At 40.0% G+C, this 23,768-nt stretch overlaps 2 protein-coding genes across 2 annotated transcripts; both read right to left on the minus strand.

Moving 5' to 3' along the window:
* Positions 1 to 359: 359 nt before the first annotated feature.
* On the minus strand, positions 360 to 13,823 carry grinaa (glutamate receptor, ionotropic, N-methyl D-aspartate-associated protein 1a (glutamate binding)). Its single transcript, XM_018698003.2, has 7 exons — positions 13,573 to 13,823; positions 5,724 to 6,059; positions 5,126 to 5,241; positions 4,824 to 5,024; positions 3,768 to 3,896; positions 3,437 to 3,580; positions 360 to 2,216 (listed from the first exon to the last, which is right to left on the minus strand). The coding sequence occupies exons 2-7, from the start codon at positions 6,025 to 6,027 to the stop codon at positions 2,067 to 2,069; spliced, it is 1,044 nt and encodes a 347-aa protein (XP_018553519.1). The 5' UTR covers positions 6,028 to 6,059; positions 13,573 to 13,823; the 3' UTR covers positions 360 to 2,066.
* Positions 13,824 to 14,500: 677 nt separating this feature from the next.
* On the minus strand, positions 14,501 to 22,464 carry mapk15 (mitogen-activated protein kinase 15). Its single transcript, XM_051066762.1, is given in 17 exon segments — positions 14,501 to 14,983; positions 15,182 to 15,334; positions 15,493 to 15,623; positions 15,895 to 16,129; positions 16,131 to 16,220; positions 16,310 to 16,415; positions 16,616 to 16,753; positions 17,357 to 17,414; positions 17,506 to 17,645; positions 17,825 to 17,880; positions 17,882 to 17,989; positions 18,468 to 18,598; positions 19,060 to 19,150; positions 20,162 to 20,191; positions 20,434 to 20,532; positions 21,901 to 22,047; positions 22,177 to 22,464. Coding segments are annotated over 16 exon segments (1,851 nt in total). The 5' UTR covers positions 21,991 to 22,047; positions 22,177 to 22,464; the 3' UTR covers positions 14,501 to 14,788.
* Positions 22,465 to 23,768: the final 1,304 nt, after the last annotated feature.

Consider the following 23,768-nt stretch of genomic DNA (forward strand, 5'->3'; position numbering starts at 1 on the left):
CTAATAGTTCTAATTTTTAGATTTATACCTGGGAATTAGTTATAAACAAAAGTTATAGTTATAAAATGTATGTGTGTAATGGACTGACCAAGATATGTCACTGAGTGGGACCATAGCAACAATATTGTGAACTAAAATACATCTAGAGCATTTATGTACTGCATACTTCATTGTTACTTTTTGGCTGACTGATATCTGTGACAAGCTAAAATCAGTAATTACTGATAACAATCGAGAAACCTTCCTTTATCTGATATGCAGTTTCCTGTTAATCAGATGTACAACACAAACAATCACAGCACCAACTAAACACCTTTACACTGTATCAGTTTTAATGAAAAGCCATCAGCTGAGTAGAGTGTGGTTCCACTTTGATTTAATGCAAATATACAATGCAAACAGTCCTACAAAGCCCAAAACTTACTTTATCTATACACATCAAACCACTAAGGAGTTCTATATACACATACACGTTAGTTAGATACAAACACAAAAGTTAGAAAAAATAAGTCTAACAGGGCTGCCAAACAACACTGTCTCTCCAAAACTGGAACACCTGAACAGTGTGCATTATCAGCACATGCAAATGGGAGGAAAGAGTCATGCAAGAGGTGAAAACTCAAAACAGAAGTTACAGAACAAAAAATGTTCACATTAAATATATCATTCAAGTTGCGTGTGTTTGTGTGGAGGAGTATTTTGGCTTCCAGTGCATATTGATTCCTTTTGCTGGTTTCACCTCATGTTATACAACCAGCATGTGATGAGTTCACAATCAACTTAAGGAATACAGTCTCTGTAAATGTCAATCTGAGTTTACAGCAACTTCAAAGCAACCCTGCTATCTACATCAAGCTTAATTAAGTATCATTTCCTTCATGTTCGGCACCTTGTCCTTCATTATTAAATTCAGAAGTTCTGAGACCTGGATTAACTTGGTATAAAAGTGGTCAGAAAAACTTAAATATTTCACATTGGTTATTAATGGAAAAAAATAAATATATTACTAAAATGCCACTTCAAGTTAATGACCATATGAAAGGGGATTAATGAAGTCAATAAAGAAAAAAAAAAGCTTTGTGATCATACAAATAATTTCAGAACTTAAGTTTTCTTCCTTTTTAAAAGATATTACAAGAATATACAATTCATAAATATTAATTTCTGTTCATGTTTGTTATACACATCCAACGCTGATTCATTCATATGCTACTGAAAGATTTTAGTTTAATATAATGGGTCAGCAAATTTCTGATATTAGAGCACATTTTTCCCAAAAAGCAGCACATCCATAAGATTCACCCCAGAACGCCTTTCAGAAGCAGGGGGAGACTGGCATCATATACAGTAATACACTTAACTATTTACAGCTGTGACAAGCAAGCTAGAGGTATTCCTCTGTTAGTTCTAGAGAATCGTAGCATATCTTTAGTTGTGTTTCCAATGTAGCCATGCAGAGTTATTTTACACCAGCAGTTTGAAAAGGTAAAGATAAGTTTGGGAAAGCAGACAGATTGAAGGAGGGGGTATTTCTAGCACTAACGTCTTCAGGCAAAGCTGGTCTGCATCAATATTAAGTGCTACAGATACCTTCCCTGCTCTTTTCCTGTTTAATCTCTGCAGTGAGGCGAGGCTGAATGCCAAGCAGTCACACAATAACATGTTATATATTGTATGTGCTGTGCCAAACTGGGGTGGGGGGGTAGGTAATGTAGACATAATGTCTAGGTAGGTAGGTAATGTAGACATAATGCAAAAGCAGAGGACAGTTAGAGCAAGCAGAGTGGGCAAGACTAAGGAAAAGACAGATCACTGCATTCTGTCAATAATGGCGAGATTTTTAGTTGATAAAGTGTCTCTCAGCTGCATTTTATGACCAGCTGTGTCTCCTCCACACCCCTACTGCCTGTTTTAAAAAAAGAACTGTGTGTATGTTTAAAGAGGAAATAAAGAGTGAAATGTGGGAAAAAAGTAAAAGGAGTCAGAGATAAAAGGGCATGTTAGCAACATTTCACAATAATGGGAGGCATTCTCTGTCTCCCTGCTGTTTTCCTTAGGGTGCGGCCTTATTCACGGGAGCGTCCCACAATAGCCAGGATGTAGAGGAAGATGTTGATGATGTCGGTGTAGAGATTGAGGGCGGCAAAAATGTACTCTTCTGGACTCAGGGCCAGCTTCTTGTTGCCCAGGAGAAGCTGAGTGTCAACAGCCAAAAACTGCAGAGAGGAACATGGATCGCATTGGTCATTTCAAAAGGTTGATAAAAATGACTGACATAGAAATAGTTTTTATCAGCTCTCATTTCATTTACTATGGTAACATCCACCAAATATATGTATATACTGTCATTAACCAAGGCCATGACAGTCAACAACAATGTGTCAAAAATACCCTCACAATGCACATAACAGCTGCAGATATTCATATATGGTATGCAGGATATCAATTTCCAGTCTTATATATTATATTCCTGTCAAGTTTCCCCAAGTACTTTGACCCTTTGGCCATGTTGAGACACACAGCAGTGCTACAGGATAAAAAAAAAACAGTAGAACCTGGCTCCACTTTTGCCTGAACACGATGCAAAGTCATTCTGTAAAGCATTGTGAACATTGCTGCTAGAATACAGCGTAACATGAATGCTGTATTTCTACTTAGTGAACCGTGCCAAAAAATAAAATGACTACTGCTGTCATAACTTTCCAGAGCAGTAAAATCCTTCCTCATAACATTCTACACTGCCTGTGATGGTATTTTACCGTCTAACTGGTACCTGCACACGCCCACACTGACAATTATGTCCACACCCTCTTAGCAGGTATATTAAAGGCCAATAGAGACTTATTTCTGCTAGTCTTCAAGAACATCCTCCTTTGTTCATTGAAGTGAACTCTACTCCTGGCTGAGTTATCTACTTCTTCTGCTGACTGAAGGCACTTATTTTACTCTCTATAATAAAAGTTCATAGTGTTTTAACAGCTGTTTTGGTTGAGTTTGGCTCTCACAATCCATAATCACATATTCTGATCTTAAGGTCCCACTTTTCGCTTGCTAAGCATGAATTTTTTCCCTACCCAGTTTCTGCTTTATTCTTTTAACATTCTGCATTTGTAATTATCTTACTGAGTCGAATGTCACTGGAAGGTGGAAAACTGTATATGCCAGCGATGACTCTCTAGTAACTGTATCCAGACGACTGGATGTCGTTACCACACATATATCAAGTTATCCAACTGGAGAATTAACTTGCAGGCCAGGCGTTTGAAGAAATTATCTGTCCTTGCCCACATAATGACATCTACATGATCATTATGGTGCTAAATTAGAAATTTGCACCATAATTGACTTAAATTAAAGACTCGCAGGAGCCTCTGGAAGTACTAACAGGTACAGGACTGTCATGTTTTCAAGGACACACAATGAGTGTGACACTTACGCAGGTGAAGAGCAGAGCCCCCAGTGAGGCATAGACGATGTGCAGGATCTTATGGCGGATGAAGATGCAGAGGAAGGAGAAGAGCACCAGAACGATCAGGCACACAAAGAGCACACCCCGACAGGAAGTGAAGTCATACTTGCTCTGTAGTAAAAAAAATAAATTAAAAAATAAAATAAAATAAAATAAAAAAAACAAGAGAAAAGTAGAGACTCAGAAAAGACTGAGGAAAGAAAGATGCTGGAAAATACACCACTCTACATTTTGTAACGTTTGTGAGTGTGTAGACATTTGAATACATTTATTTCAGCAGCTGTTTATGTGTACTGACCTGTAGTGAGAAGAGGACAACAGTGAAGCAGACCACTGCAGTGATGCCCACAGCCATGATGACGGTCTCTGTGTCGTAGAAGCTGGCGATCATTCCCACCATGTAGGAGAGGCTCAGAGTCAGGATGGACTGCAAGACACAGGAGACACAAAGCCAAATTAACAGGACTAATGACTCATGTTTTAGATTCAGGTTCAGTTCAGTTCTTATGGGATATTGTCCAGTCACATCAGAATTAAATGTGTTTCTAGTTGTTCCAAATGGCCACACAGGATGGCTACACTGCTAACTATCATGCAACAGACTGATGCCAGATAAACTGGGCAGTTAAAGCACCTGTAATGTAAAAATAGCTTTAGCCTCATTTGAGTGAGTGAGTCATAATAAGCTATTTATTTTATGGTCTTTAATAGATTTGATAGATAATTAACTAATGAAAAACTTATTAGATGTCATATGTTAATCCTTTGAACTCTCCCTTTTCTCTACTACATGAAAGCTTAGCTTTAGCGTAAGGGTACATGTAGCTGCTGAGGTGATTTCACTATGTTAATAATACAAAGGTGATGACATAAGGATACAGTGTTCAGGGGGAAAACAAACTGAGCGATCCAACAATTTTTATAAGACACAAAGAGGGGCTTCAAGTTTGAGTGTATTAACAGGTGTGTGACATGGAGTGTGTGTAAATGCTAAGGCAGGGCTGCCCAAATGCTATTTCAGAATTTGAGGAGTCAGCGTCTCGAGATAACTTCTGTTGTGAATTGGCGCTATATAAATAAATTTGACTTGACTTGACTTGAGTAACATTTATGGACGTTTATTCTTCACTACACCACTGCCTTATATTAGATTATGTTTGATTCTCAGAGGCATCTCTTTCCTTTAAGTTTGTTTTGCATATTTTTTGTCTAACATTTCCTTGTCATTGCACATTAACCAACGTTCACAAAATGTGTAAATGTCATAAGGCATGAATTGGTTATTTATAATGGAAACAGACTTTACAAGGTAAACCACTTTTTTGTATAATTTGGTGTCAGGGCAAGTTCTTACCAGTGCAACCAAGTTCCATGGGTGCTTGCGGCGGAAGTCTCCACAACAACTGAGGACGATTAGTGACACAAAGAAGACTGCGTAGGACACGTAGTATGTCCATGGGTTACGTCGCACAAAGTACTTGGCGTCATCGACAAAGGTGAAGACCGCAACGAAAGAAAAGGTGACCAACAGCTGCACTGTGAGAACCATGAAGACCTGGTGAGAAAGAGTAATGATTTGTCATGTCATGTTATATTATAAACCATATTTACTTCTATATCAGACCCATTTAATCTATGTTACGTCAAAGGACATACTTTTCTGATGAAGGCTTGTCGGATGACTTTATCTTCAAAGTCAGAGTTGGTGAACTCCTTATTGTCATAGTAAGATGGAGGTCCATCTTCATGATAACCAGGGCTGCCAGCAGGTGCTGGTGAACAACAATAACAGGACAACAATTAAGGGTAAAAAACTAGGTTAAATAAATGGATGCATGTCTGTGGTGTTTACAGCAGACTCTGTGTGTGGTATTGATCATCTCACTGATTGCCTATTCATCTGCACTAAGTTTTGTTGACCTGGATAAAAATGTGCCAACTAAGTTCTTGTAGTTCATTCACATCCATTTACAAAGAACTTTCAGATGGAAAACTGAGACAGCTTTAGGGAGCAAAGAGGATAAGGTTTGGAAAAGTAATCAACGAACACAACTTTAGCTGAGCACATTGGGTTTTTTTTTGTCAAAGTAACTGAAAATGGAGCACAAGTAGAGTCAAGTAACATGGGGTGCAGCCCCATTATTTGGCCTTTACCGCTTTCTCAATTATGTAACCCATTCAAGTATCTAATAACAAATAAGTAGGGGACCTAGAGAGGTAAAAGTCTACCCAAATCTGAAGTTTAACTACTCACCAATGGGGTCTCCAGGAAAACCTGGCTGTGGGGTTCCTTGCTGATAAGGTCCCTGTGGGTAGGGTCCCTGTGGGTAGGGCATCTGAGGGTAAGGCATCTGAGGGTAGGGACCAGGGGCGAAACCTGGGCCTGACTGGGGGAAGCCCGGATTCCCGTAGCCAGCTGCTGGTGGATACGGTCCTCCGGGGGCCTGGCTGTAGTTGGGAGGGGGCATGCCGAAACCTGGCTGAGGGGGCCCATAGACGTTGTTATGAAGCGGGTTGGTCTCACCCATACCCGGGTATCCACTCTTGTCCTGGGACATGGTGTGGTGGGATGCTCACTCTGCTGCAAGATCTGTGAAAAGACGAGCACTAGAATTACAACCAGTTTTCTCAAAAAGCAACATTCGCTGCAAAGAAACATTTGACAGGTAAAGAGATTTGTATCTTTATAAATATAATTTCAATGTCTCCACTGCATCTCAGAAGCCTTAGAAGGAAGCAGAGGAAAAGTAATGACAGTACAGCGTTTTGGCCAAACTGGCAAAGACACCAACACTGCATCTGCGTGATTAAAAAGGTGACAGGCAATCAAACAATGCAGCAGGGAGAGAAGACAGAGACAGATGAGCTACATCACGGTGCCTTTCTGTTAGCTGTCCAGATATATCCTCATTTTATGCTCTTTTACCTTCCTGTTTTATGTTTTGATTCTGATTCTGCCAAGTGATGTCTTAGAGATTGTCAAAGATGCAGAAAACATGAAGAAGGCAGTCCAGAAGGCAGGGGGACAATGAAGAAAAAAGGAGAATCACCACAGGCCTTTTATATGTCACAGATTGTTGTACACAAGTGATAGAGAGTACACAGACCAAGAGAGAGACCTAGACTACAGCAGATGAGGAGCAGCAGGCTGTAATCAAAGGCTTGAGGGTCTTATAGTCAGATCAGGGAGAGGGGGAAAAGGGTTTTATTTAAGCAATGATTTTAAAAGCTAAAGGCAAGGTAGGTATTAGTCAATACTCATGGAAGCGTGTTAAATGAATTATTTTGAGATTTGAATGTGTTTGTTGATGAGTAATAGTAGTTTGGTTGATTATTGTGAAGATTTGATCATGTAAGCAATCAATTGAATGATTGTGAAACTGTTGTTTTGATTAGCATCGCAAAGCTGAGTATCAACTGGCTGTGTCAGTTCTTTTTTGTGGTTTTGTCTCATGGTGTACACACTATCATGAATATGTGACACACACAAAAAGTTAAAAGTAATAATATTCCAGTTATTTCTGCTGCCAAAGCAGAGAGGAGATGAAAGAGGAGAGGAAAAGAAGTTAATGTAAGACTCATCTGTTATATCTCACTGGAAAGCAGGGGGTAACAACAAGTGATCTTATGTAGGAGAAGAGGCCACGGGCTAGAGATTCACTATAAACACCAGATAAGACGCTTGCATCACACTACTCTGAGAGGAGCAATAAGGGAGTGGCGTTTGACTGTTATGGCTGACTATCCAGACCAATCTGAAAACAAACAACTTAGCAAATGGCTGCTGGGTGATTTCCAATTTAAAGCCCTACAGATTTAAGAAGTGAGCTAAATGTGTCACTGGCAGAAACCACTGCTCCTAGAAAGAGATGACTGCAGACAGATCTACACTGTAACTGTTCTTGGGTATGTCCACTATCTAATGGTTCATCTTGGGTGTGTACAATTGGTCTTAAAGTTTTACTAGTTTTACTAATTATTGTCACTTAAGGACTGCAACTGATTATTTTCACTTCAATTACTCTGCCTATTACCTCAATTAATCTGTTAATCCTTAGTTCTATATAAATAACATTTGCCCTCTTTGCTTAAGATAATTGTCAACAGAACTGCCTTTTCTGCAGATTAATGTAGGATTACTACACTCATCATTTTAGCTCTAATGTCTGTTTTACCCAGCCATTTGTTCACAGCAATGATTCAACCTGTGAAATGTGGTTTTAAGTGAAACCAGAAATTCACGGAAGAAGTTTCAACGGTCTGTACTACCGTAAGAACTGTGGATTCTTGTGAATTAACCTGACCTGATCAGTGGAAACATATAAAAGAAATCACAGGCTACATTCACACACCAACATAAAGCTGTCAAACCCACACACTAGCTGTATGGACCTAGCCAGCGGAAAACATAAAGCCGGGATGGATAGATGGTGCAAAAGAAAACGAGGAGATGGCAAACACTGACAGTGTTACCATGGACGCAGGTGGTGCCTTGGTAACCAAATGTATTATTAATCTGCTTTGCTTCAGGAAGAGACCTGACATACTGGCCATTACTGCAGTGTCCCTCTCCCCCATCCCCACTGGGCCTCTGCACAGCCCTGGTCAACAGGCCTGTGTGTCATGTTCACTGCAATTGATAATGTTAATGAGGCAGCTACATGCATGACATGAGAGAAACAACAACAGAAATCTCTCAGCAAGTGAGGACAGATTTACAAGGTCGATTAGTTTTTTCAAACGTGCTGTGCAGATTTGATCTGAAGGCCTCCACTCCCCGGAGGAAAATGTTTGCCGAGCAGAAATGAAGCCAAAAGCCATTCTCCTAATTGCTGACTTAAAAGGAAGAACTGGAGTGGGCATCAGGCTGGCTTTACAGTGCTGCTTACTGTACGCCTGTGCTATTTAAACTCCTGCTAACATGTGAACAGAGGCTAACACACCCTCAGTCCTCCTAGTGTTTGTTTCTCTCTCTCTCTCTCTCTCTCACACACACACACACACTACTGATCAGAAAATACAAAGAAGTACAGAAATATCCATTCAGCAGTTCACATCACTAAAAATCATGTTTACTGTTCCTCATCCTCGCTCTATCTCTCCCCTCCTCCCTGCTTTCCAGGCCACACTGAATTAACAGTGAATGTTACGCAACATTGCTCTATTTCTCTCTGGCAAACACATCCAGATTTCAGCATGTGTCCTCATGATCCCTGTCTATCCATCACTGGGACAGTGCGGCAAGAGACTGCAGATAAACATGGCAAGTGCTGGCTCTGCTTCATACTGACAGTCTCCATTAAGATCATTACAGATTACAATCATTATCTGAGGAGCCAAATCCCTCCCGACTCTCCGGACAACAATGGTTGCGTAAGGCGGGGTATACAGTTCACGCTGTACAAGAGTTTCACTGAATCTGTCAGTTGTACTGTGGTGAGTATTGGTTTACTTTTTTTAAAAAAAAATCACTCACTTAATCTCAACAGACAGACAACACTTTCCTCATTAACTAAAGGTTTTGTTTGATCGTGTCACATGAGACAAGATGTCTGACGAGTGGATGAATCCCAGAGAAGTAACCCAAGACTCCTTACCTAATCATGATGTGACACAGTCAAAGCATGTGATCCCCTCTCTGTCCAATGTCCATGTATAGCATATAAGATTGAATTTGTCATCCATGTGAGGACTGAGTGATCACATGTAATCACATGTCAAATTATCCTGGTGATAAAAGAAACAATGAACTCATTTTCATTACTGATTTGTTTGCCAGTTTGTTGGGGTTTTTTTTGGTCAATATTTTTTTCCAACAGTCCAAATGTCAAAGATATTCAGGTTATGATATGAAATGACAAAGTAAAGCAGCAAATCACATTTGAGGAGTGGAGATAAGTATATTATATATTTGGGATTTAGCTTAAAAGATATTAGTTGAATTTTGTTCACTTACAGTTACAGCTGGCTCTGTATCATTGCTTTAGACAACAGACATTTATAGAACGATAACATGGTCACATTATATCATGAAAGAAATTTAATGAACAGTAACTGAATTATCTCTCAGTCCTGATTCGTATTCATATTTCCAGATTGTAGCAAACGATTAAGATGATCTTTTTTAATCATGTTTAACAGAAGTGACTTCACATTGACAGAGTTTATTAGTACAGAATTCATCCGTACTGGTCTGTTTGTAGCATTTTATCTGTGTTTAATGGATTACTAGGTATAATCCAAAGTAACACACCACACAGTCAAGAGGAATGGGACACTAACGTCAGAAATGTTCATGAAGTCACAACAGTTATGTCAGTACAGACGGCCTCCTCCTCTGATATTATAACAACAGATTTACTTTTTGATGTGTCATGATGATGACACGTGGCTGAATCACTGAAAAAGTAGTTGAATTCACGGATTCAGAAACTGACCGAGATGTTTCAGTAGAAGACAAAGAAGAAGTTTGTGCCCTGTCTGTCACCCTCTCATTTCACAAGAGAACAAGGTCGTTTCAACAACCACAACAATTTCACTTCCATGTCTGAGAAGTGGTGAAAGTGAATACAGTCAAAATATATCTTTTTTAGGAGAGTGAGGAGTCAGTTTGAGGCACTGTTTGTACAGCTTTACAAGCATTACGTGGAAGATTTCAAATCCTCTTAGGAGAGACGCCCTGACGCTGTGGATAAAGACAGTGCCACCATCCCCTGGCTTCTGCTGATAGCGATCGCTGAGGGGAATTAGGTTAAAGGGAGGGATTCAGTGGGCTAGCCAGAGAGCCACGTTAACACAATTAGGCTAGTACAATGCCTCGACAAACCCATATACAACATGCTATGTGCATGCCTGAGCAACACCAGGAAATACAGCGAGAAAACAGGAACCAGTCACACAAAGCAGTGGGGCCTATACAGGAGTCAGCGTGTTACAATATGTAGCACCAAAACAATTCAAAGTGAAAAGTTGTGATCGTTGATGGAGGACGACATAAAAATAGCACTTGTTTTAAAGATTAAGTACACAGCTTTTTCTAAAAGCAAACCAACATCCAGGACTTAATTGAGTGATATCCTCAGAAATAAAATGCTGTTTCACAGTCACATGATGAGTGACTGACTCAAAGCGACTAAGTTTTGTAACTGGGTTGAATGGTTTCAAATGGTGGTTTCACACACACCGGACCAACCACAGAACTAGCTGATGTTTAACCAGACTCCGTAAAGCACTCAGGATGCCATGATAACATATTGAGTCCTATTATGAAATTGTCACTCGGACCACCTGGCAGATAAAATCCCACACCGTGTTGCTGTCTGCCGATCTGTCAGCCAATGCAGCAGTCTGGAAGATACTGTCATCATGCCGCCACGTCGTGTCAGCAGCAGCTCTGGCTATGTCAGACCTGCAGACTCCTCACCTCGTGACAGATGGCTGCACTTTGTGTAGGTTAGCATTGAACGACAACATACTGCTGTCATAGTGAATGAAATCTCAGTTTCTCTTAATAACAGGGCTGCTTTTGTAAAATGAAGTGGGAAAAATATTTAGTTAAAGTACTTTCACAATGTTACAATAATATTTTGTATTTTCTCATGCTGGCTGCATCTTTCTTAGGATAACAACATTAAGGTTTGTGGTTTTAACAGCAGCTTATCTTGTGATTTTTCAAGTCTTTCATAATTTTTTTTCCTGCCTGGAGACAACAACACTGGTGTACCAAAGCCATAGTTCTAATAAAGCTTTTTGATCACTAGCTCGCAGCTGAAATTGACTAATCACTCCCTATGATGTGTAAGCAGTTGGCAATTTCAGGAGGTGGTGCTGGCAAGATAGCTTTACTGCTCTTGTGTGGTTAGTATAAGCCTACTGATCCTTGAAAATCCAAATCTTCCCAAACAGAACTGAAGTGTCAGCTAAACAGACTTATCCAAAATGTTAAATATCTCCCCTCTGAAATATTCCATCAGCACCAAAACCTAACAGACACATGGATGCCTTTCACAGGATGAGGTGGTTATTTCCATGGTGGCAATACAGACTCAGTAATCTGGACTTTATTCAAGTCCGTTTCACAGACAGATAGTGACACAACAGTAGAAACATCCACTAACCTTGCTCATTAGAATTCTCCTCACCTTGTCCTTCTATTAATCGATAATCCACAAGTGAAAGTTTTGCTATAACCTTCAGCTTTAATGGAAAATTGTTCATTCAAAGTCCCTCGCTCAACAAATCAAGAAGCTGCAACCAGTAAATGTATAGCAAGCAATTTTGCTCCGGATGGCAGCTGCCAGAGAGGAACACTGTCTGGGGCTGTCTGAGCTGATGAACGTCACACTCAGGTATATTCCTTTAGCTTCGCTCAACACAAGACAGCCAGACAGTAAATATAGAACTTCAACCAATAACACTGTCAACCTGTAAATACAAAATATTTACAGGAGAGTTAATAAAGGGCAATAGGGGCTCTAGACTACAAATAGCAAGAAAAGTCTGTGCCAAATGGAGACAGTGTATATTTGGAGATGTGTGTATTATTCATGGAGATGGCCTTACACCAAGAGAAACACATATAAACACAGAGACAGGAAATGGGTATTAAGATGGAGGACATACCATTTCAATCACTGTAACTATCCCTTTAATATCTCTGGACCAGAGCCATTGGCCATTGTGATGCAATGTCACAAATCAGTCAGCAGAGCAGCTGTATGGCAATTCTGTAAATTATTTCTCTGGTAAGCCAAAAACAGGTTTTACTCTTTGTTTATTTCATCCATAACAATCAGGGCTGAAACTGATGATTACTACCAGTTAATCTGCGGATTATTTCCCTCAATAATCAAGTGATTATTTGTTCTACAACTTATTAAAAAGTATAGGTATCTTGATGTTTTTAATGTCTGATCAATAGTCAAAAACCCAAAGATATTCAGCTTACAGTGATATAAAACAGAGAAAGCAGAGCAGCAAATATCCACACTGGAGGAGTTGGAACAAGGTAAAAGTCAGCATTTATTCTTCTAAAATACTTACCAACAATAAATCAATTGTTAGATTAGTTGCAGTTCAGTTAAACAATTAATGGAATTATTATTTCAGCTCTTATATATAAAAATACCATGAAATAACTACATACACATGATGAAGTATTTCATCCATATCACCCCTTTCTAATTCAGATAGTTAAAGTGAAATCAGAAAAGTGCCTAAGTATTAAAATATATCCACATTTCTAACATGTTTTAGTAGTACTCCCGTAAATATAGTATTAAGCGTTTATTTAGTTATTTGGATTCCCATTAGCCATTGCAAAGGTAGCAACTACTCTTTCTGAGGCCTACACAGAGCACAGCTTAAAGCATAATCATCAAAATGAAAAGCACCACATGTATTAATCATATGTACACTGACAAAGAAATGCAGAACAGATCACGGTAAAACAGCAATTTGGGCCAAGGTGAATGACGGGACATTATGTTTACAGCTGGTGCACGACAGGAAAACCAAACAGAAACATGAATCCAACATAAACACTGAGCCTCGTTTCCATGGTGTACCTGCAGCGGGCGCACCTCCATCTAGGCCTAACCAGCACAGAAAAATGCGACACTGCGCTCATCTATTACATAAAAAATGTATCAAAAAATTTACCCTCTAGCAACCAGAACCACCATTACAGAATATGAATAAACTGACAGTGTATAGGCGACATATGTCCAAAATAGCTGGCTCGCTAGTTCGCCATGATGAATCCACTAAGCAAGTTATTTTTTTTCTTAGGACGGTGGCCACACGCCGCGCCCCCACGTTTACAATGCTGAGCTGTCAGCTCCTTTCAAAGCCAAACTACTTTTCTTTGGGACTTACTGGGTGCAGTTCTGCTAATACACTCTGTTTTGTTAATTTACCGTTCTCTTTCTTGCTAATGTTATGTGACAGCTGACGATGGGCAGCAGGTGCTGAACGTTGCTAACCAAGCGGCCCACGACCAGCGTATATAATGAAACATATACATATATATCTATATATATAAGACTTTCTACTGAGAGAACACACATGTTTAATATCGTCTCACCAAGCAATAACACTCTTACCTTTAATGTGTTTATTTGAAAGTAGCTGCCGACATAGACTTTCCCTCCTCCTCCTCCGGGTGGTCTGCACTGAACAACTGGGTCGAGAGCCGCTGACGACGCCACACGACTGGATCACGTGACGTGTGGGAATCTCCGGTTGTTACACAAAATGACTCAATTTATCTCAATAATGACGCAGTATTTTAACGTCCACAACGTCGTTACGGTCACTTGATAAAAGTGCAGTTAAAGCACTAGCGTTGGTAATGGAAAGATCCAGATGGATCAGTTCAGCATGACAAATAGTCATGTGGTTTATCATCAGTGGCTTACACCACCCTAGTGTTGTATTTAAGTACAGTTTTTGAGGACTTTGACTTCTAGAAGAGGTTTTCATATCAGTATATACATATATACTTCAACCTCTGTTTATTATCAAACTTTATGGCAGTTTGCTGCCAGTCATCTGTTAAACATTATAAACCAGGTTCAAGAAACACATATAATTTTCTTTCTGTACACATTTGAAGAACAAGTAGGCTTATTGCTGCTGTACTAAGAAATAATCACTTGTTGCATATAAACAATTCAAACAACTATTTGTATATTTTGCAGTTATTCTGTGTCCATCAGTAATCTACTGGCGTAAACTATTAATCTTATAGATAATTAGCTGCATAGATCAACAAGAAAAGTAATGGCTGGTTTAACCTTGTTCTGGGCCCCTACTCACTGAAACACGAATGTATTTAGAAATATTTGGCATGTGGAGTTTGACACATGGCCTCAGGTAGACAGGACAGAATTTCAGGTGATAATGTGCTAGTGGTGTATATTCCCAAAGATATTTGTATGAATCAGATTACCACAAACCAACTGACACTCAATAAAGCAGTTGTGCCAGGCTGATAGTCCAGTGAGTTCTTGAAAAAACGACACATTTGCATATTGTCATAAATTGCTGGTGCAGTTTGATAAACGTAATATGAATTCACACATTTTACAAATATGTATTCACTGTCACAGACAGCGAATGGAAATCCCATGTTTCCATGGATACATTCTACACAGTATAGAAGAGGTGTTTGACCTAACAGTCTTAACAGTTTCTCTCTACAGGATCTCCTCCAGTTTGCCACATGCCCATCATCATATCATAAGGAAAACTTTGTTGTGTGTGTAAACACAGGTGCTGCCCAGCCACTATGTAACTGCTGGCATGACAGCAGTTCAGTTACTGGTTGTGAGGACGATTTCGAAGCAGATTATCCAGTTCAGTCTTGTTGATTGTACCGTAGGCCTGGGAATAACTGCCTAGTTTGGCTCGAGGGTCGCCAGAAGCTGCTACATTACAGTTACTCTGAAATACTTTCTTGCTGAACCGTGGTGGGGGACGAGCCTCACGAACCTGGGAGTTGGAGCGCTGGTTCTGCATCGGAATAAAAAGAAAGTTAAACATGTTAAAACAGCCAGTCCATCCACAGCTTAGTAAAACCACCAAGCTTTAAGCATATATTTTCATGCATTCTATGTTTAAAATCAATATTTCATCATGCATGTAAATGGCCTGAAATTAAATTCTGACACTGAGTCATATTTTTCATGTCCTGGGGTGCAGTGGACTGACCAGACGTGCAGATGTGACATACAGTCCGGAGGGTAAAGACGCCTCATCCTTGCGCACTAGTGGGTTGTTTTGTGTTTGGTTTAGGGTCCAGGAGAAGGAGCGGTTATGGGTCGCAGGGGCTGAGCGACCACGCTGGAGAATCTGGTCCATGGACTAATGAAGGCAGGGAGAAAAGACAGAACAAAGGTTGAAAGTGAGCCACATGCAAGTAGCCAAAAATAAAAATGGTGTAATAATGAAAGAGAAAAAAACAAGATGACAGCAACAGAAAGCAAAAGTGAATAGTGAGTGAACTGAGGCCTGGTGCTTACTGTATTAGCGTTAGTGCCATCTACTGGTGATGTAGTTGCACTTCCATTACTGGTCTGTCCCATTTGTTTCCTACTGGCTGCAGTAGAATGAAAGTAATGGGGAGGACCACCTGGGCTCCTAACAAAACCGTCTGAATGAAAAGAAGAGCTGTGTTTTTAACCTGAGGGTATGTGTACATATAATTCTATCATATAATATAAATTATATAATGATATTTATGTAAAATCCATGCAGCCACGCTGTTAGATTTGACTGTGAAAGCCTGGAACAAGGTCTGGGTACTGTTCTATACTAATAGCAAAACAATACTCACTACCAGTGTTCTTAAATTTTAAATGTCTACACAAAAAGGTTTGACACCTAGCCCAGTGTGGAACCCGTAAAAATACACTTAGACATACTTGGGGCATGTGTGATGGGATTATACGTGAGTTTTCCCAGTCCAGGGCTGGCTAATGGACTCGTCTTCTCCATAGCAGGCTGGCTGGATACATTCACAGGCCCAGGTGTGGTGAGGCCTGTATGTGAAGGCACATGGTTTTTCTCCTCAGTCTTTTGATGTTGTGGTTTCTCCTCATGGTCGCCACTACCATCGCCTTTCTCTACCACCGGGCCCTTCTCCTCTTTATCCCTCATCACTGGGCTTCTCGCTGCTACCGACACAGCCTATGTCCTTCGGCTGGATCAGCCTCAGCATCCCCTGATTAGTTCTCCTCTCCAGTATCATCTGTAAGGAAAAGAAGAGGAAAGAGGTTTAATCTGTGTGATTGGCTCAACTTCCACAGTAAATGCTGACATTAATGACTCACTCTGTACCTCATAAAGTTTGTTGCGGTATTGCACTACAGATAATTGTACATCATCATCCACTGGCAGCACGACATCATAGTTAAGAGCTGGCTCCTTGGCTGGATTATGGAACCTCCAGGGACAGAAAATAATTGTGGATAAATGATGGCACTTTATGGTAATAACAGCAACATAATGATACAGATTTACTGATCTCTCTGATCTCGATCCAGCACAAGCAGCCCAGGATACAGAGAAAAATACTGATTCTAAAGACAGACCTGACCACAGTCACTAATCCATGAATCAATCTGAATGCGTGCTCCTGAATACCTGGCTACATATGGGTGTTGGAGGGCTTGCTCAGCAGTCAGCCGCTTGTCTGGGTTGAAAACCAGCAAACCTCTCAGCAGGTCCAGAGCGTCAGAAGGCACAGACGGCTGGAGAAGATCCTCCAGAGGCACCTGTGGTCTGGTGAAGGAAGGAGAGGTGAGATTTGCAGTTTCCAATCTTCCTGTCCTATACAAAGGTTCAAAATAGAGCAAAGCCTATGAACAAGTTCAAGCAGACAATATGACTCTCCCTGCTGCCGTAAACATCAACACATATCAAATGCACCCGTTGCAACAAGGTGGTCCATTTAAGCTGCCATTGCTTGATTTATGATTTTGCTGTGTCACTGCTACGTCATTGCATCTCCGCTATAATTGCTGTTCCTGTTCCCAGAGCATGTAATGAGTGCAACCTCAGGCCTGCAGGCTGTGATAATAGTTTTCCCCAGTAGAGGGGAAGAAATTTGTTATCATCACACCCTTAGTTCCCTCTGCGCTGGGAGTGACAAGGTCAGAGAGAGGCCAAACAGGAACTGTAAACACTCTGCATTCACAAGCAGATTAAGTAATGCGTGCGAGTTAACGGAGTGAAATGTGAAAAAATGAAATGTGTGTATTGTTGGTGACTTAGATGACCAGATTTACATGTACATATACAAAAAAAACAATATGCTTTGTTTTATGGTGCTTGCGTAGAGTATTTTCACAACATAAATTACAAAAAAAGAAAAAGTTTTCTTACTTCAGTAACATTCTCTGAATGACAGAGGATCCATATTCAGACTTTATTGCGAGAATATCTGAAAATTAAAATGTATTTAGTTAATCAAAAGTAAAAGTATAAAGTGTTTACCATTTGAATGAATTTAACATGGAGTTTTTATTTGTCACCTTCTGGGCTTGGGTGTGGTATGGCACTCATGATCTTCTCTATCTGGTTGATGGTGGATGTCCCGGGGAACAGGGCTTTTCCCAGCAGCATCTCCCCCAGGATACAGCCAAGGCTCCACATGTCTACACCTTTAGTGTACCTTTGGACGAGACGTGCTCCTTTTACACTCTGATACACTCAAAACAGCTGCACGATTTTCCAAAGCAGTATTCTGTCACTTGAATTAAAATGCCACATTATGTTCTTCCTCATTTTTAAACCAACTGTTGTGGAGAACAAGCAGACAATGTGGTAACAGATGCTCGTCACAGTCGATACCTTGTGGAGCCCAGCAGGATCTCAGGAGCTCTGTACCACCGCGTTGCCACGTACTCCTGTCAGCGCAGGATTCCCACTGTCCTCTTGGATCTGGTTGAGTGATCTGGCCAGGCCGAAATCACACAGCTTGACTACACAGTCTGTGTCCAGCAGCACATTGGATGGCTGTGGGAAACACAGACAGGAGAATCACTCTTTGAATGGAGAATAATAGTTGGATTTCAACTTAGCTATCCAAAGGTCATTCAGAGAAGGTATTATAGAACCCAGCTTGACCAAGGTATGAAAACAGAAACAATACAAGGAGTGAAAAGAGAGGAAAATAAGGGGAACAAAAATCTAGTTTCGAGTGAGAAGAGCCAAGTTAGCGTATGTGCTGCAGACATGTACTTTTGATACTGAATGTTATTGTATAAACACAGTATTTTGAACATAGTAGCTTAAATTTTTATCTGTATATACAGAAAAATAAATGTTTTTAAACTATATTATGAATTAAACAGATCAGAAAACAAAAAATAATATGTAATAATGATATATTTGCATAATGCAGTTATCAAGAGCACTTTTGGGTTGTGTGATATGTTTCAAATATTCACTATTATTCCTAAATATTCTCCAACTGATAAAATGACTTGCATACCTTTTGGTCCCTGTGGATAACGTTTCCTGAATGCAGGTATTTGATGGCTTTGAAGAGCTGGTACATCACATAGCGTTTATGGATGTCCTTCAGCAGGGTGCCTTTCTTAATCACTGCATGCAGGTCAGTGTCTGTGTCAAAGCAGAGAGCATATTTTGTTGATAATATGGCTTTCACTGTAGTATCAACCAATGTTTGGACTGTAAATTATTCTCTGATGATTTTGGCACTGAGTTGCTACACACATGCTCCTCTGTAATCAAATACACAGTGATTTCAACCAAGATGCATCACGTAGCAAAATCCTGGAGAGAAACAGTGGAGGTCTGTGTTGCTGGTGTACAGTCATGGATTAGACTGCAGAGAAGGGGGAGGCCAATATGTGGACTCAGCAGTAAGACAGAGCAGGCGGCCAAAGGAAGCAGAAGCCCTTCCACACACACACAATTACGCACACACACCTCTCAGCCTTTTTCAGTGCCAAGTTAAACTGCAAAGAAGCACTGCAGCCTTCCCCACAACCAATGATTATTTTTCTGCGCAGTGTTTGTGTGTCACAGCTGAGCAGCTCCGCACGTTGAGCAACACTCACCCATATATTCAAAAATGAGATAAATGTCTTTATCGTTTTGAGCTCGGATGACATTTAGAAGTTTGACGATGTTGGGATGATCTCCAAACTCCTGCGTAAAAGATAAAGATTTTTAGTTACAGACACAACACACAAACACAGAGAGCACACTGTGGCTACTGTTTGACCTGTAATAACTGGCAGATTTTGTGTCAAGGTTGTGCAAACAACAGAGACAGTTTCAACAGAGGTTACATAATGGTCACTATAAACCCCATGACTGCAAGGCCGGAGTTTCACTGGAAGATGACAACAGCTGATTAGGGATCAGTGGCAAAGCTGAAAGTCACACGTATGTAGGTCAGTAGATAAAGAGTGAAATGGGAATATGTAACAAAGGGTGTAAGGTACTGTGTTTAACACTGGCCTGGAAACCAAATTTAATCTAGGATAATAAAAAGTAAAGCTGAATGAAAACACAATTTATCAACCTACTGGTTTTAGTCATTTTGATATTCTGATACTCGTGCACCAAAAATTTACAGACTGAGGACATCTACTCATATCATTTTTCGTACACGTTTTACCATATGGGACATAATTTATAGAGCTTTTACATTACAGCAGAGGCTTTCAACTTATGGACTTTTTCACCATGCTGCAGCATGTCAACAGCGGTCCATTTATAAGTAAGGCTCAATGCCATTGCTCAGTGGTTTTCACACAGTAAAACTGAGCAGCTGCAAAATCAGTTTAGCAATATTTTCTACTTATACACAATTTAAATATGAGGAAACAGTCATGGACAAATACACTGTGCCGTAGCAGGAAGGCCTTGGTATATAAAGGGGAGAAAGGAAATATAAAGAGAATTGTGGACATCTTTTTGTAGATCATTGGTGAATTGTGGATCAGTCATTCACTGACTGAGGAGTCAGTGGACCAGGACCAGTATCCTCAGACACAGTAAGTACTGTATATCATGAAAAGTGTTCCCATTACTTTGTGCAGATAAATGATGGAAAATATAAGGAGATTATTCATCTTTTGGTTTTAAGAAAATTATAGTCTGTCTGACAGTTAGTTTAACTTTATTTAATTCAAACACAGTTTTTATTGTTACCTGAAGGAACATGATTTCTCTGAATGTCCGCTGCAAAAGGGAAATAAAACCACAGTTAGAACATGAATTCCACAAACAGCACGTAAGCCCAGCAATAAATTGGGCAGACAAAAGCCTCCTGTTCCATTTAATCATTAGCCACACTCGTCTTTCTATTGAGACAGGTGAGGGAGCAGATTTACACAGGGTGGACTAGATAGTAAACACGATCAAAGTTACAGGTTACAATAGATTATAATAATGACTTCATTTGTAGATCAGACAGTACACACCTGGGCATCTGTCCTGTTTCTGAAGGCATCAAAGATCTTTTTCACAGCCACAATCTCCCCGCTCTGTCGGTCAACTGCCTTCCATACGATGCCATAGGCCTGAGACAAATATAAAAATACAGAAAACATTAAATTAGGTAACTTCTTCACCCTGCAGGAGTGTGCTTAGATTCTGAAACAGTGTGTGTAGAGTTGTAGACAGAATTTTAGAAATACTGGAGTCATAAGTGTGAGCAGCTCCACCATGATCAATATAATCAAATAACTGTGAAAAGATCTAAACATTCTGCAGTTTTCTTTTTTTAACCATGTTTAATTCATTCATTTAACTGTGACATATTATATCTTTTTTTAAATTCATTTAAAACCAGTTACCATACCTCTGAGTTTCCCTACATGATCATTCAAAGCTCAAAGCTGTTTTAAGACAATACTTTACTCTGTAATATGACAGATTTAAGGACAGTGAGCCTCACTAATATTGGCACTTCTCCCTCAGAAGAAAATGGTGAGCACATGACTTCTGTGTCCCCAATGGGACCGTACCTGGTACAACTCTGATCACAGTGAAGAGAGAGTGCTGATATAGGCAGTGAAGTCAAGCATAACAGAGGCAGCAGTGAGGCAGAGCATCAGAGTACACCGCTATTGCAATGACACAAGGACCAGCACTAACACTGGAGGCAGTGGATCAGATTTAGACAGCACTGGTGGCTCCAGAGACAGAGAGATGAACTGGGTTTTAGACAAAACAGTGCTATTCAGAATAATTTAAAGCAATAATTCCACTTTATGACTTGCTAAAGCTATTTGCGCCATGCTGCCCACTACTGTTCAGCTCCCTGAGGTATCACTGCACAAAATGCTACTGTCCCATCAGTCTCCTGTAAACAGGTTGAACAGCTGCGTAACCTGAGCCACGGTCGCCCTCAGGTATGCCTAGTTAGGCAATATGACGTGTCTACGTGGCATTCACCACCTGGCCATTCAAAACAGAGCAGCAACTTGGGTGAGTCTCTGTGGACAGTCTGTGGAAAGAAACCAGGCTGTTTTTAGTCCTGTGGCAACCGTACCAGCGGGGAGAAAAACAAAGGGGGTTGGACTCTGAAGGGAACAAGTGTCCTCACACATCAGCTGATCTCCACAGAAAGGGTTTGTCCTGCCAAAGTAAATAAACCCCTCGCTTACAACATTGGTATTCACTGAGGACCTTAAGTCTGGAGAATTTCAAGAATCTTTCTTAACGCTTAAGTACAGAGAGGCTTAAAGATGTGGCAAATATGAATGCACAGGTAGAAAAAGGATGGATCTGAACGTGGCTGCAAAGTGAAATGGAAGCCAAACTGTCTATCTGCTAAAAAAAAAAAAAAAAAAAAAAAAAAACTTGTGATTTATGTTGAGAGTGAAATGAGGAACTCATTAATTCAATCAATAATCAATTACTCTAAGAATAAAAAACTCACTCACCCCTTTTCCAAGTCTCTTCTTTATTTCATACTTGAGATTAATATGTTCCTCCACCTCAGACACGTTTGTCGATCCATATTTTTTGCTCATTTTTTCAGTTCCTACTTCCGCTCATGCAGAAATCCTCACCATACTCTTTGATTATTCCTGAAAGAGAGAAGTAGACTCTGAATTTCCAGAAAACAGGTGTTAAAGGTGATAAACCTATGGCGACTGAAGCCAGTCAAGTCAGAGCTGCAGCATCCAGCTCAATATATATTTCCACGACACACATACACAAGTGAATGGATGCTAACAGCCGAGTCAACATGGGACCCTCTTTTCTCTACTTGTGGTCATACGACGCGTCGCTTACTGTTCAAAGAGTCAACGTCGGTCGGGAAGCAGCAGGTTAGTTTCCCACCTCCATTTAGTTGTTAAAAGTAAAGACGTTTAACCAGTACTGTACAGATACCGCTGTTATTTACCCAAGTGACATTCAAATCTCGCTGTAAGTTTGGATACTCCCACACACTGCCGCTGCAGATAGACGGTGAGACGAAGAGTTTTGTCACTTTTTTGTCGTCCTGGTAACGAATACGCGGCTGCCTGGTTCTTAAAGGAGCCGCAGCACAAACGCACAAACTCATTCAGACGGTCTACGGCTGCCACAGGTGGGCATTTGGTGTTGTCATGGAGATTATGATGGTTGTGGCACGACGATTATAAGAAGACCTCCTCTGTAATCCTGGGAGAGGCACACAAAGCTGCTTTGTTCAGTGTGGCCTCAGTTAATTAAAATGGTCCGAGTTAAATGAAGTTCCCTGTAGAGTGATGAGGCTTTATCTAATGGTTTTAGTTCTGCAGCAAAGTGGAGTCATTCTACAATGGATCCACACTGACTAACCTATTAATATTAAATGTAACTTCTAGGAACAGTTTATTTTCTTCCTTATTAGAGAAGATGGAGATTCATTCATGCAAAAGTAAGCCAAAGTAAATGATTCACCTGGGAAAATAATATATGTATGAAAAAGGGGCAATGAAAACAGTAAATATTATGTAAATATAAGGTATAAAACAAGAATCAGCACCTTAAAAAATGACCTACAAATATGTTCAGACAAACTGGCCAACAGGCCAAGGATCTAGACCTGCATGTTGACTGGTTTTGTTAATGTGATTAACTGTTTTATTTCTTTTTAATACTAATGTCTACTAATTCTTAGTGTCAACTGAGATGGGTTCTGCATTATAATCTGATTTCATTCCAATATCTCATAGCAGGGCCCTGTGTCAAAATCTAGTTTAAAAATCTTTAGTTGTCTTGTTTTGCTGCGTGTCCCTGTGTTAAGTCACAGTTGATTAACTTACAAAGTCACAAATACAAAACCTAGGGCCAGTTGGTGTTTGTCTCATTACTTATTCTTTAATCAGATATTTCTTATTCTAAAGCAGCATTAACCCCCTAACTTTAGACTATATTTCACTAAGGCAAAGGTCTTTATATTATATTGTTAGGCATATTTTTTAAAATAACAATAAATGTTAAAACAAACCAAACTCCAAATCAAGGTGTAAAATAAATTCATGTGTTAGCAATGGTACTGAACATCTGTTTTGTATTGCCACAGATGTCAAAAAATATTCAGCCCACTGTTGGTATCATTCTAGCGTCAGAGTACTGCACTTAACCAGAACTTGGTGGCTGCAGGGGACACAAGAATGCACAGAGGTAGTGGCAGTTTGTGGCAAATATGGGCCAAGCAGCCCAGGTTCCCCTAACAGGTAAACTCAGCCATGGCCTTTATTAGGCTAAAAAAATCTCAACACTTCAAATGATTATCTACAAATATGTAAATTAATCATTCCCCTTTGTTAGTTTTAAA

Source organism: Lates calcarifer, linkage group LG3 (assembly GCF_001640805.2).
Source record: "Lates calcarifer isolate ASB-BC8 linkage group LG3, TLL_Latcal_v3, whole genome shotgun sequence".
In the NCBI taxonomy this organism is placed as follows: Eukaryota; Metazoa; Chordata; class Actinopteri; family Centropomidae; genus Lates; species Lates calcarifer.

Bases quoted from the DNA above. Each gene is read 5' to 3' on its own strand.
- grinaa (XM_018698003.2), bottom strand. From the start codon at position 6,027: ATGTCCCAGGACAAGAGTGGATACCCGGGTATGGGTGAGACCAACCCG. The intron at 5,025-5,125 runs GTATGTCCTTTG...CTTTCTCACCAG, and splicing joins GACAAGCCTTCATCAGAAAA to GTCTTCATGGTTCTCACAGT. The intron at 3,581-3,767 runs GTCAGTACACAT...TTTTTACTACAG, and splicing joins TTGTCCTCTTCTCACTACAG to AGCAAGTATGACTTCACTTC.